The following is a 15,304-nucleotide window of genomic DNA, read 5'->3' as shown; positions in this document are numbered from 1 at the left end:
TTATAAATTAATAAAATATAATATTTATAAAACTGAAAAATTTTGTTGTTTTATTATAATTTATTCAATTATTGTCGAGCATACTTCAGCACGCAAATGCATATTCTCACAAACTGAAATAATGCTTCAAAGGGTTAAAATGTATCTTGCATTTATCGTTACATATGTGGCGAATGTTATAAATTATAAATCATATATACTGTGTTAAAAAAAAAAAATTCGAGAAATTTAAAAAATTTATTCGGATACTCAGTATAAAAATACTGCGAGTTTAATAACAATAAACATTAGTAGTACACACTTACCTTTCACTTGTTAACATTTAACTGGAGAATTATGAAAATTTCTATAGACACACGCGAATTACACATAGCGACAGGTAATATTGAATAAAAAGAAGTACTTGGAAAATAAAGTCTCCGTTCTCGAACAAGTAATAAAATATAAATATAACACATTTAAATAAAATTAGAAATAAAATAAGAACAAAGCAGGAAAACAAAATCCTGTACGAATGAAATGGATCGTCGCGACAGTTTTCTGACATTTATTGCACAAGCGAGGAGAACAGCAGGATATAGCTATTAAAACAGAGTAGCTCGTTGCAAAAAATTTACATTACGTTTATTGATGGTAGCTCGCGAAGCTCCTCGTGAATATCGAGTGGATTACAAAGAGGCGCTTGGTTTAATGGGTTTCGAGTAATTTACGAGGGCAACACGTAGTAACGATACACGACCGTTTGTGTCGTACGGATTTGGATCGTGTGCCCTTCGTTTGTTGCTCTCTTTCTCTCTCTCTCTCTCTCTCGTTTTTTTATTCTTTCTTTCTTTCTCTCTCTCTCTCTCTCTGTTTCTTCCTTTAAATCTGAAACAAGGAAAAAGTCCGCTACGGACTATAGAAATTGCTAAGATATTCCTACAAGTTTCTGTGATTCGATTTCTCGCTTATGTCCTTTTTTTTTTTCTTTTTTTTTTTCATCACTCGTTCTCCTCGTCTCGATCGAAATGACACGAAGGAACGAGCGCAGAGGCTGATACTGGATAAAGGAGGATGGATACACGAAATAGTATTAATATTCTCGTTCGACTGTGATATACAGGCAAAATGCTACGGTTTGGTAAGGACAGCGACCGTTTATATTATTTTACTCTGTGTGTGGTAATATTTATATATATATATAATATATATATACTCCAACGTACAAACTATATTGTACCTTAATAACTTCTAAACGCAATGGATACAAGGGTAATATTTACACAGCCTAGGACCATTAAAACCACGGTGATCCAGGGTCACACGATACCATTGTTCAAAGATTGTCCTGGGGGACTTGACAATCGATCGACTCCTTTTTTTTTTTTTTTTTTTTTTTTTTTTTTTTTTTTTTGTTTGTTTTTGTTGTTCCATGTCGAACATGATAATAATAACGGCGGTCTTCAAAACGGCGTGACAAAGTACCTTTTCACGTTTCTATCAATTAGTTATCAACATTTATACATAATACAACCAAGTTCCTCGCACGCACGCACTCTCAACGCCACTCGTAGGATTGCGTAACGTTTTCTCTTCCTTCCCTTTCTTTTCGTTCGATCCTCCACCGGTGGTCCACCCCATTTGCGTGGCCCGTGTGTGAACATCGTCGTGCGTGGACATCGTCAACTCAACACTCGTCAATGAAAATACTTTTTCTCGACAGTGAAAAACTTTCGTGGAAAAGACTCTCAGTCGCTCTTTTTTTTTTTCCCCTCTCCCTCTCACTACTCACTCAAGTTGCAGCTTGGTAAAAAACACTCCGAAAGATGATGCAAACCGACCTGTACAAATTTTGTTTGTTGAACAGACATTGCACACAGTAAACGAACGAGCCACTCGAAAGAGCGAGAACACGATCTCGACGTTTGTACTTGGAAACCATACTTGGAACACATTTTGTAAATATGGATAGAGCAACCGGGGAACGAAAAGGAAACAATGCGCGCGTGTCGTATACAGCGCTGCGTAATAAATAGAAAAAAAAAAAAAAAAAAAAAAAAAAAAAAAGAAAACGGGGTTCCTTCTTTTTAGTCGAACTCGATAAAAATTTTTGCTGACGCTGCACATTCCTACCGGTGATCGGGGTGCACCGCTGTGTTATCGGATCTTCTACGCACGAGGAAAGCGATTTTTCGCCGCGCGGATTCGCCCGTTTATATCCGCAGGCATCTATTTACTTAGTTTACTTACGCTTATTACGTGGATTAATAACAACGTCCCGAGAATCTCACCGATCGGCTACTATATTTAAATAAAATAACCGGTGAATCGATACGAGCATGATTATGTAGTTTCGTTCGTTCTCGTCACGGACGTTTCGTTTCTTCGTGCGTAAAAGCTCAAAAGGACGCAAGGTGACATGGCACGATAATCATTAGAAAAAAAAAAAAAAATAATAATAATAATGAAGAGAGGCAACAGACCGACAGAACCGTGCTTTAACAACCTTTACGCTTGAAACGTTTTACATTTTCTTCCCTCATGTCTGATTAGTCACTCAACTCGTCGCTACCGAAATAAAATTGACAAAAGAAGGGATAAACGATCTTCTTTTTTTTCCTTTTTTTTTTGTGCACGTTGCGTGCTGTGCCAAACCAACATCACAATGAAAATTATACTTATAAACAGGGGAAGAAATTGTCAGAAATGTAAGACGTGTCGCAGAAAAGGATCCTAATTCCTCTGCTTTCGTACATACGTATTTACACGACGCCTGTAAATGGACGTCCGGCATCTGAGATAATAACTAATAACTTGCAATGACGTTTATGCGTTAACGAGAGGCTGTCGCCGATGATCGCTATTGTTCGCCGATAAATCAACTTCCAACTGACGAGGCTCGTATTAAATTTTTACTCGACATACTCCTCCGCTTTGTGTCGTTATAATTACTTCTCGCTTTGCTCGTTTTACTCGTCTCTTCTATTCACGTGTATTCGACGAGTTCTCCGCATTCATTGACTTAGATTTCGAAACGACTTTTGTAATCTCCGGGATCGACTCGAGAGATGCCACGAGCGAGAAATATTGCACAACACTCGCCTTAATTCTCTTTTGCATAAATTGCCAAATACCGTTAGCACAATCTAGATCTTTTGCAACAAGTTTTGCATTCGCGCCACTGTGTTCTTGCAGTGTGCGATAAAAAAAAAAAAAAAAACAAGACTATGATATGTAGAGCAATAGCAACAGGCACCGGAGTTTAATACGAGCCTTCTAACAACACCCACACACACCCACACACGCATACACACACACACATACTCGCAAGAAAAAAAAAAGAAATTGACAAATCTGCGCTTTTGTTAGTCGCATGAATCGATTTTTAGCAATGACCCTGGATGGGGTCAGTGCGCGTCTCGTATTCGTATGCCATTGTGTATTAAAATAAGAATATAAAATTATAAAACTATCAACAAATATACACATCGATAGAAAACGTCTCGAAAATAATAAAACTCCGTGCGAAGGAGAAAGGACACGATCGACTTTCGGGTTTGATTCGGAATTCTCTGCTCAATAGGCCAACGATAATGGCCACACGTTGTCACTTTTCTTCCAACTTCGTCCGGTTCTCCTATCTTAAAAACTCAATGATACAAGATCTCCTCAATGAACGACGCAACTAAACTTCTAAAGCTGAGGCAATATTTTATAACGTGTAAGAGTAAGAAAAGAAAAAAGAAAAGAAACGAAATTGGACAAACCCGAAAGTCGACTATAACACTGTTCATATACATAGATTGAGCTTTCGACCCTCAAGAGGGCCAGTTTCAGAAAAAGAACGCATTTGTGCACGAGAAGGTAAGAAACGTAGAAGAAATCTGGCGTATGTATGTATAATAGAAATTTTTGGCGTGTATGTATGACCGGATATTCATAGCTCGAGGGTAACTTTTTTTCTCTCATCGACTAAAGTGTGAGAAAAACTGCAGAGTCAGATGCATCGACGCTACCTTTTTCAACTGTACTTTTTTATATTTTCTTGCTTGAATTCTTTGTGCTATCATATTCCTTGCCTTTCTTTCTTCCTTTCAAATGTCAATCCAAAGAAAATTGTTCTACACTGTTTGTTACAAATGATCTAAAACCCTGAGATGCGAATTTGCGTTAATGGCGCCTTAGTCTTCTTTTGTTATGAAAAAATTGACTAAATGATTCGGGTGTTCGGTTGACTTTTCAAAGTGTACCCTTTCCCAGCACGCAATAAATCATTTCTTCACGTATCTTTCAAGATTGAAAGAAAACAGACTTAAAAAAATGGACGTTTATATATATATAAACGTATATGCAAAAGGAAAAGAAAGGTACATTTTCAGAACAAATATAACAACGTTTGTTGTGGGTTTATTGCGTGCTGCGCAATATAATATAAATACTTCAACGTATAAAAAGTGCGATGTTGTGCGCAACGCAGCTAAATATGATCAAACACCTCACCAATTTGAAACCATTCGTTCATGTTTCCAAGTCCATTCAATCGTAAATATCGTTGTAAGACGACCAACAACGTAGAAATTTTTCCGAAACGAAATCTGGATAGTCAGAGCGATAGCGAACTGTATGTATATTGCTTCTTCAGCAAAACCGTATATTAGAAAAAATGTCGATAGTTAAAACGTTTTTTTTACGTTTACGATAATTACGATTACGTTAGCTAACCGTTACTTTACGTAGTAAAAAATTGTTAAGCTACACGAGTCTACGCGATAAAGTGTATCAAATTCTTTTACTTCATTTTCTAATAGACATCAGATAGTTAGATATACCTGTACGTAGTTTGCGGAACAATCGTCCATTTTTTTTTTAAATAGTTATTTTTATTGTTATTATAATTATTATTATTATTTTTAATAACTTCTTCCGTCTTTCTCTTATAAAAAAGCTCACTACCGTTCTGATGTCGTTGATAAATAATGAATGGTACTATCCGTCACTTTAATATTCAGGTAATACAATGTATAAAAGCACGATTTTAGCCAAAACAGCTGAATCATGTCTGAGCTGTATACACCTGTCTGTGGCAGTCTGAAATTTGAAGATGTTCAAGATTTTACATTTTTCTTTTCTTTTCTTTTTTTCTTTTTTTTTCTGGTTCCTTCGCTGCGAATAGAGAATCGTTGATGCTGTATATATGGTTGTATTGTTCCTACATTTTTCATCGTTTCAAGTAGAATATTCTGGCTCGATGATTCATTTTTATGAACTGATCGTTTGTCAAAATTTCGCCTGTTTAAAGCGACTATTTCGCATCGTCTCTGTTTCTCGGTTCATACAAAATTCCCTCTCGATGCATCAACGACAAACGAGAAATGTTTCTCTTTCTCAAAGAAATTTAGGGATGACGTTCGCTTTGAGAAGTACGTACACGTGCGTTATACTCCAGTCCGTCCACAGAGATACTGCCTTGTTTAAAATAAGGACAAAAATTTGCGACTTCGAGTCGAGGATACTTATGCATCAACGTGGTGCTAGAGATGTAATCGCAAGGAACGATATCAGTCTCTCCCTCGGCATTTCCTACATCCACTGACATCGCTCACATGTTATACGCCACGTAAATCGGATCGAGCTGGTCCGCTAGGAAACCATCGCGCAAGTGCATTCGTTGCTTCTCGCCACGCGAATTTATCGGAACTACCCCGGGATCCACTACGACCACCACACCGACCACCAGATGATGCTCTTCCAGAACAGCGCTGGTAACCAATGCCACGAGATCTAAAGCCTCGCTTTCACTTCCGTCGAGCTCCACCACCACTACCAGGAGGTTGGTCCACGTAAATACGGCGCTGCGAATCGTACAAATATTTTTTATTACTAACGAGATGTCTTCTTCGCAATGTTAAAACGATCTTAGATCGACATTACAGCGTTCGTTTAACACATTGTATGCAGGAGACGTTTTCAACGTATCGCTGGTAGCGTAACTTTTTCTTAAGCGAACTGACAGACTGCGTTAAAGTAAAATCGTGGATTGTAGAGACTATTTTTATAAATTTACAAGAAATTTTAGACTCTACAATCCACCGAAAATTATAAAATACGTCGTGTGGAAGCATTATGGACTATATGTGTAATTTTGAGACTTATTGTGCTCAGAGGTTAAAATTAACTGAAACGATACGAACTATTGTGCCTCTATATGTACAATTATTATAATAGTGTTGAAAATTATGAAATTCTATTACAAAATATAAAATAAGATAATGTGTTACTACCAGAAAAAATAAATCTAAATCTTTACAACGTATGGACATATTATTTTGCTTGAAGTTAATACGTTTCACATCGCCAATAGTTTAGTATATTTAGTGTTTTTTTTTTCTTTTTAATCAGAATAAAAATTATTTTTTATAGTAAGAAAACATCGAGTAATTAAAGAAGAAGAAACAAATATTCACAATATATTAGTAAGTTTTTAACATCGCTAAAAATCACGCCACGTAGGACTGATGAGGCATGCAAAATGGCCCGCGTATACAATGTGTTAACTCGAATGCCTGTGTTCGCTTACCATTCCGCTATTTTCTTATGACACCTCATCACGCTGTTTTCAATATCGATCGGATGGTATCGCATTCCTCTAAGTAGAATGGCTTCGTCGAGCGCGCCGACCACGAACACAGCGTCGTGCAATTCAGAGTCGCCAGGAACGAGATCAGCTTCGGCGGAAGTGTCACCGGGAATGTCACTGATAACCGATTGCTGAACGCTCTCGGTACGTCTTAGGAAGCCGAGATAACCAGTCCTGGCGTAAACCTCGTTCGTGTTCCCTGTCACGAGGCGCGCGTTAAAGTGGTCCGCGTAGTCGCTCTCGTCGCCGTATATCGTGAAATAACCGCTGGCATTGTGCGCGGACTGCACCCAAATCTCGCCCAAATGAGAATCCCCGCACTGTCCTTTCGTTTCTGGATTGGCGATGATCACCTTCACTCCCGGTAATAATTTGCCCGACTCCATCAGGCACAGCGAGTGTGGACTGCCTCTTTCCACCAAGGACACTCGGTCGTTACGCAGCGCGCGGAGATCAACGTACACGGTGGAAGGTTCTGGACTCGATGCACCCTGTTCCGATAAAACGATTATTATTCAGTAACAGAAATTTTCATAACTTGTTAAAAACAACATGTTTAAATTCAATAAAAAAAAAAAAAAAAAGCGAACCTGTAAGCAAATGGCTGTGTTCACTCTACATCCGAAAGAGGTGGAGACGGCGCGAGGACTCAGACCCAGGGCGGAGAAGAGTTTGCTGAAGCTCGTGGTGAGCGCGATCCGTGGTCTTTCCTCGGCGACGACGACGCACGTTCGAACGCAGGCTAAGCTAACGCCTCTCGCTTTCAGGGCGTGAACGGAAGAACCGAGGCCCTTTGTGCACAGTTCCATCACACCGTAAGAGCAAAACGTGTCTCTCACTCTGGACTGGCTGACTGCCGACAGCCACAACGCTGGATTTGCTTCCACCTGTAGAGAGAACAGTAATGAAAAAAAATTTGTACACACTTGGTACAGTGTTGAGAAAGTTCTTAGTATTGTTTCAGTCTTTTCGGCATAAAAGATAGAAAGAAAGAAACAAACCTCCGACGGTGGTATAAGTATAGAATGATGACCACTGTATATACTGCTGAGACACCAAAGAGCAAATCCTAATCCAGAGTAGGGATCCAAACACAGAGCGATGTGTCTAGACGGATACAATTCGCAGGCAAGTTTCATGGCACGACAGAGAGACGTCACCGCTGCGTGAGACATCTTAATTCCTGCAAGCATTCCCGTTGTCGAGACGCTGAAGTCCAAGTATGCCAGCATCTCCGCCGTGGGTGCTCGATACATAACAGGTAGCTTCTTCTTTGGCATGTCGTCCATATCGAGAATCGTCGGCCAACTCTTAATGTCGACGACGTTATTCGCCTCCTGTACGACATTGAACAGTGAACAGTCAAGTTAATCGTTCGTCAGAGACGTTTTAACACTTTAACCGCTGATTAATAAGAGCCAAGTTAAGGTGTAGACGTTCAAACTGAGCAGTTAAAGGGTTAAACACACAAGATATCGATCGATATTGTGTAAAGTACATTGGAATCATGACACGTCGATGTACCTTTGTTTTCAACAGTTTCAGGATATTTTGATTCGTGAGCACGAGCACAGACTTACTAACGTCCACGATCATGCGAACGGTTGGCAGGGTGGTTTGAAGATTTTGCGGGTGAGGCGGCCTAATCGTAACTGGCACGGCGCCAACGTACAGGCAACCATAAAACGCGCATATCAAGTCGGTACCGGGGGGGAATATCAACGCAACGTGGTCCCCGGTATTGATCCTTCCACGATCTAGCAACAGATTCCCGATCCGTTCGGCTTTCTTGTGCAACTGCGAACACGACAACGATGTCGCCACCGCTCCCTTCGCGTTCAACGACGTGAATATCACGTGGTCGGAGGTACTGACAGCACGCCATCGAAGTATTTCAGAGATGAACTGATACTGAAAAACACAATAGAAAATGTAAGTCGAGAACAGGAGGAAAAAAAAACAGTACGAAAAACAACAATCCCTACTTGAGCGTCCGCAGTCGGGATCGAAATATCAGTGTCGCACGTCGGTAAGGTAGAGTGAGATAAGTCCAAATTTCAAGAATCAAGATGAAGATAGCGATAACGAACGATCAACTCTTTGGGATTAGGTGGATTTAAAATTGTCCCATATTTTTTTTTACAGTTAATGCATGGTGGGATATTTTTTAACCCACCTAAAGATGTGTTTCAATGAATTTCATTTAAAACGTTAGTGCACTGGTGGGATTATTTATGTCCCACTCTGAAAGATGAAAAGATTACTTTTTTTTCATTTTAAGAAATATTTTACACGCGCACGGAATTTTTTTTAATATAAAAAAAGGAAAGAAAACGTTTATTTCAATTATTAAACATAAAATATTTCTTAAAATGAAAAAAAAGTAATATTTAAATAAATCTTTAATGTGGGACATTTTAATCTTTTGCGTTGGACTAACGTGCCACCGCACGTCGAGAATTTTTTGTCCCAAATTGCAACATTTCCTCAATTTTAAGTATATTTAAATGGAACCCAGGCAAAACAAATAAATTTGTTACTTCTTAATAATTTCTATCCAGTGATATCATACCGACGAGTTAAAAAAAAAAAAAAAAAGATAACGACAAATTATCGTACACGGTTCGGTCACTCGTTATGGTCCGCGAACCAGTTGCCCAGCGCAAAGGGTTAAACCCACCTAACCCCAAAGAATTAAACGGGGGAAAAGTTCGGACGTTCAAGTGAGGACTACTGTAACTACTACAGAGACAAACCTTTTTAGCATTGTCACTATCCTCGTCCAGAACACCCATGTCCCGTCCTTGAGCCGAAGCTAGTCTATTACCCTGAACAATGTTGCCCACCATGACACTGGCCGGACCAACGTCTGCAACAGAATCCCCCGCTACACGCCCCCGCACCATTCCGTTAGTAAACCAACACAAACACTCAACCCAATAAATGAGTAGCTCACACACTCTCCCCTGACTGAGGCCGGAAAATCAAAGCTAGGTACGTGAACTGGTTTGTTATTGGTCGTAAGGTGATCACGCGCGCGTCCTTTATATACAGACGTGCTCTGAGCATTCCGTGGACTGTACATACTCAAGAAACAAAATAATTCGACGTTCCACCAAGGACGTATGGTCAAGTAGCGATGTGAAATTTAATCGAAAGCGTCCGAACCATTAATTGAAAATTGTACGTGCTACGTAACGATCGAAGTTGTTAGAAGGCAGTTTCCTTTTCGCGCGCGCGCGCGTAATTCAAACACAATGTATTTGCATATGTATTTGCAAAGAAGAGAACCGAGAAGAATCTCACATCGCTAGGAAACAACTCGTCTATAGGCTTGGGCTACTACAGGGTGTTCGGAACTCAGCCAAAAGAAAGAAGGGTAAAAATAATAGAACAACATGCCAAGCATGAAATATTTTAGTGTTGGGAGGGTTAACAAGATACATGATATGTAGCAAGAGACAGTTATATACTTTTCGTTTACTTTCTGTGCCAAGTTACTGAAAGCCTACTGATAACTTTGTAAGAAAGCGCAAGTGTTAACGTTCCTTTATATATTACGTTAATGAGAATAACTCTTTGACAGAGCGAAATCCGTGATCGAGAGTTAATTATAAAAGAACTGCTCATTCATTCTCCCATTGATCATTCTCCTGTACGTTTAAGCAAAACGATCCAACAAATTGGCAACGCTTCTGAGCAATCTAGCTCTTCAAATCAACGTCGTCAACATCGTCCGACGACAGAGTGTCGTCTTCGCACCAGTTTCTTGGGTCTTTGCTTAAATTACAATAGACAAAGAAGAAAAAAAAACGAAGTAATGTTACAACAAAAAAAAAAAAAAAAGAATGTATATACGTCTTTGTACTTGCTGACATTCATGTAATTCGTCGAAAGTCCGTGTAAGTTCAATCGACACCTGGGCACGGGGACAGTACTCACTGATGAATGTGCAATCTCTTACCTGAATGGACCTCGCGTGGTTTCGGTAGGTTGGTAACGCAAGTGTGCGGACAAAGAAGAACGTTAGCCGGGTGAAGAGTACCCTCTAGGAAACGTCGTTTCGTTTCCGACAGGTGAATACCGCCCAGCGGCGTTTTCGGAAGATAATTCGGCGGTACCAACGCCAGACAGTATATCCCAACGGCGTGGATGGAATCGACCGCTTGAAGAACCCGCGACATCCATTGGAAACTCTGAGGAAATAAACGGCATTTGAAGTTATTTACAGGCGACATAAACGATTTGGAAACGTACTTCCTCTTCGCTGCAGTCGGGTCGTTGTTCCGCGACCACGCATATTCGCTCGTCCCTGAGGACGCGCACGCTGAAAACGGCTATTCTTCCGCGATAAATGAACTTCATTGGCTCGACGGCTAAGACCGTGGCGATGATATCGTCGGCGTTGTGCTTTCTCCCGGTGACAGTCATAAGACCGTCGCGCGAGCCGCAAACGAACACGAGACCGCCAGGGCCCAAGAAACCCAACAAACCAGAACGTGTGTACTCGACGTCGCCGAGCGGGCTTGCGTCGGCTTGAAGCGGCGAGACTTTGAACGTGTTGTTCGTCAGCCCTTGTAGGCCCCAGTATTGATTTCCAGTCGCCGAGCTGTGCACGCAGATCTCGCCTACTTCGTCGGTCTTGCAGATGAACGGCTGACCTTCCATCTTGATCACAACTACGATACCTGAAAAATGGACAGGTATTTCCAGTTTCCATTTGGCCACGAGTCGCCAACGTACGACGTAGGGTGGAAAGAGAAGTTTACGTGTAACGAACTTGTAAAACTGATCTCGACTTTGAATTTCAAAGTCAAAAAAAAAAATTTTTTTTTTTTTTGCATTGTATTCTACTCATCACTTTTTCAAGGAACCATAGTTCGCAAGCTAATAGTTCCCTTGAAAAATGGCAAAAAAGTTTCTTAATTATTTAACACATGCGTTCTAACAGCGGCTTTATGATTCTGGACAGGTGGATGTAAAGTTTATATTTCGAATAATGTTAACAGTTAGTTTATTTGATTACTTGGACTCAAACTGATGCTACAACTATGATAAATTAAATGTTAGTGTAATCCAATCCAGCACGCGCACGTTAAGAAATTTTTCTACCATTTTTCAAGAGAACTATTAGGCTGCGATCTATGAAAAAATTTTACCTTCGTGATGAGTAGATTATAGAATACAATGCAAAAAGAAAAATTCAAGGCAAGTTCTTTACATGTATTTTCATCAAATCGAAGGTGTAGAATTCATCTATGACAGCTACGGACAAACTTCTCTTTCCACTCTGTACAACTCTTGGCGGAAAGAACGTACTTCCAGGCATGACTTGACCGCAATCTTGAAGCGTCAAAGAGGTGAGAGAGTTCTCTTGATCGACTCTGACGACGCCGTAACTCAACCCGGACATGGAAAGCACGCCTCGTCCTGTGGCGTTTACCCCGGCACGGCCTGGTCTTCTGACCGACACGGTGAGAGCTTCGCTGGAGGACGCGCACGGGCACACGGCGTCCGGCCGTAGACCCTTCGACTGGAATACGGAAAGGAACTGGTCGCAGGAAGAGAGAGACCAGGGATTGGCACCGTCGGCGACCAACAACAGCCTGAGCGACGACAAGGAGATATCCTTGTGATCCTTGGTGGCCAGAAGGCCCCAGTGGAGGTCCCGCGACTTCACCACCGCCACGCTGGCACGGTGCTTCGTGATCATCTGCATCCAACTGGCGGGATTCACTTTCATCAGGGCGTACGGAATGAAAATCACGTGCATCCCGTTGAGAACACTGGTGAGGGTGCTGTGCCAGAGGCCGACCTCCCGTTTGAAGTCCAAAACGCACACGGCGTTCTCTCCCTCGGTGTAGCCGCAGGCTTGCGTCAGAGCTCGACAATGTGCCAGCATCGCCGACCTAGTCACCGTCACGCCCATCACCGAGCCGTCCTTGTCGGTGGTGTACTCGATATACGCCGGTGTGTCGTCGGTGAGTCGCGGCGGTGGCAGCCAATCCTTCGGCGTTTTGCCCAAGTGCTCCGTGACGAACCAATGAAGCTTTGGCCAACCTTTGAACGCCACCACCTCGCCGGCCGCCGTCTTTGGCAGACCCTTCAGGCAAGCCTCGCTGGTCAACGCCACCTGGAAAACGCGAATTCCCGATTTCCCGAGAGAATTGTGAGATTCGGAGAGACTGGCGAAACCATTTGTTGCTCGTTTGGACTCATCACCTGAATTCCACAGCTACCCAGGAGAAAGCCGATTTGCTGGGAGCCCGCGTCCCGACGGGTCAGGGGGACTTCGATCGGTACAGGTACGATGCCAGCTTGAAGACAACCGTAGAAGGCGCACATGAAGCTTATCGGGTCGTTGTTCGGATAGACCAGGGCGATCCGGTCGCCGGGTTTCAGGCAGCAATCCCCGCCGCGGCTCAGCGCCTTGTTCAGCAGCGTGTACGCTATCTTGTGGGAACGGCTCAGAAGCTTTCCGTAAGTCAGCGTTACGCAGAGTTTGCCGTTTGGATCGAGAACGGTTGCCACCGGCGCTTTGTACGATGCCGAGCCGTACCTACGGGGGTATTTCACAGAAAGAAAAGAAACAAGAAGAAGAGGAATGAGAAAAACAATTCGGTGAATCATCGAACGACGGAAGAAAGAAAGTTGGAAACTGGCCCGGGCCCGGGTTGCTCACCTCTGTATGGCGGCCTCGAGCGACCTGGGCAAGCCAGCGGCGACCGATAGTGGTTCACCGACCGCGGAGGTCATAGAACCGCCCTCCGGTTTCGGGGCGTTCGGGTCTTTGGGATTGGCGGCGATCTCGAGCTCGATGTCATCGTCCTCGTAGAACTCCGGCAACGGCCGCCGTTTCGGCCGTTTCAACGTGTTGAGCAACTGTTGAATCTTGGCGGACACCTTCCAGCGGCCGGTGGTCCCGGTGTTGTTCTGATCCTCGACGACGTGGTAACGATTGACACGATCGGCGCCCGGTCGCCTGGTCGACTGCTGCGCGGCCGGTGTGTTGCTGGTGTGCGTCACGTCCGGCGGCTGTATGTTGCAGTACGCGTGAGGCGTGTACTCCGCGATGTCGGTGATGTCAGCACCAGGAGGTCTCCTGGCCGGTGGCCTTGGTGGCGGGGGCGTGTCTCGGGCGGAACCGGTGCTGCTGGTATCCGACAGCCCTGTGCCTAAAACGTCCACCATGGATCATCTCACATGGATCTCACGTGGAGAGAAGCCAACGCACGAGCCAACTTCTCTCCGGCTGAATTTTCTCGATGGTACTGAACACACAGTGTGTTCTCACTGGACACGGTCTCTCTCTTTCGGGCCGGAGGTCTGTTGTCTCGTGGCCGATCCGAGTATCTCGACAACGGATTTGCATTAACCGCGTGGAATCCAAGCGGCCCTCTCCGTACAATGGAAAAGTCGCATAACCAGTTCCACGTCATTTGCCGCGTAGTGCAAATAGATAAATGGCCGAGCTAGCTACATACATGTGTACACATACGCTCCCACTCAAAAAAAAGAAAAAGTCTTGGACGTTTTTATTTTTGATATACTTGTCGTCAATTATCGTGTATATATGTTTTATAATGCAACGTTAATGCTACGTATTAATGTACTGACAGAGTGTGTATGCTTTACTGTATATGCTTTATATTTGTTGTATTTAATTGTATGTATGTATGTATGTATTGTAACATAATAATACAATATATTAATATGTCTCTATTGTGTAAATGTTTTGTATCTATTGTATTTAATTATATTGCACGCATTGTATTTATATTTTAATTCAAAATTAAATTATTTTCTATTATTGTATGTAACAAACAATATATCAATATATCAACAGAATATGTATTATATAAATGTTTTATATTCATTGTATCTAATTTTAATTTAAAATTAAATGTATTCTGTATTATAATATAATAATACAATATATAATACACTATCATAATCAAGTTTCTATTGTATAAAACATCTTTTATACTTATATTTAATTATATAATACGCATTTAATTATATTGCACGCATTGTATTTATATTTTAATTCAAAATTAAATTATTTTCTATTATTGTATGTAACAAACAATATATCAATATATCAACAGAATCTCTATTATATAAATGTTTTATATTCATTGTATCTAATTTTAATTTAAAATTAAATGTATTCTGTATTATAATATAATAATACAATATATAATACACTATCATAATCAAGTTTCTATTGTATAAAACATCTTTTATACTTATATTTAATTATATAATACAATTATTATATATAATATTGTATATAATACAATATTTGTATAATTGTACGTATTCAACATATACTTATTATACTATATTGTACACAATTAAATATAACAAATACAAAAGATATTTCACGCAATAGAGACTTGATATATTTTACGTTGCAACATCTTTTATACTTATTATATTTAATTATATTGTATATAATACAATATTTGTATAATCGTACGTATTCAATATATACTTATTATATTATATTGTACACAATTAAATATAACAAAAGATATTTCACGCAATAGAGACTTGATATATTTCACATTGCAACATCTTTTATACTTATTATATTTAATTATATCGTATATAATACAATATTTGTATAATCGTACGTATTCAATATATACTTATTATACTATATTGTACACAATTAAATATAAC

General features: G+C 40.9%; 1 protein-coding gene across 6 annotated transcripts in view; it reads right to left on the bottom strand.

Annotated features, from left to right (window-relative positions):
- Positions 1-599: 599 nt before the first annotated feature.
- The window catches only part of LOC122535912 (disco-interacting protein 2 homolog A), a 41,566-nt gene continuing 26,861 nt past the window's right edge, over positions 600-15,304 (bottom strand). For 4 of the 6 annotated variants that reach the window (XM_043667822.1, XM_043667824.1, XM_043667825.1 and 1 more), the window contains 11 exons: positions 13,299-13,791; positions 12,839-13,175; positions 11,936-12,749; positions 10,874-11,304; positions 10,581-10,812; positions 9,373-9,503; positions 8,141-8,527; positions 7,618-7,953; positions 7,207-7,503; positions 6,557-7,107; positions 600-5,831 (listed from right to left, as the gene is read on the bottom strand). In XM_043667822.1, the coding sequence (XP_043523757.1) occupies positions 5,579-5,831; positions 6,557-7,107; positions 7,207-7,503; positions 7,618-7,953; positions 8,141-8,527; positions 9,373-9,503; positions 10,581-10,812; positions 10,874-11,304; positions 11,936-12,749; positions 12,839-13,175; positions 13,299-13,791 (4,262 nt within the window). In that variant the 3' untranslated portion in view covers positions 600-5,578. The remainder of the gene's footprint in view (positions 5,832-6,556; positions 7,108-7,206; positions 7,504-7,617; positions 7,954-8,140; positions 8,528-9,372; positions 9,504-10,580; positions 10,813-10,873; positions 11,305-11,935; positions 12,750-12,838; positions 13,176-13,298; positions 13,792-15,304) is intronic. The other 2 variants (XM_043667823.1, XM_043667827.1) reach the window with 1 other exon arrangement.

Source organism: Frieseomelitta varia, unplaced genomic scaffold (assembly GCF_011392965.1).
Source record: "Frieseomelitta varia isolate USP_RPSP 00005682 unplaced genomic scaffold, Fvar_1.2 scaffold_786, whole genome shotgun sequence".
Lineage (NCBI taxonomy): Eukaryota > Metazoa > Arthropoda > Insecta > Hymenoptera > Apidae > Frieseomelitta > Frieseomelitta varia.
The sequence above is the reverse complement of the archived record's forward strand: the minus strand, read 5'-3'. Positions and strand labels throughout refer to the sequence as shown.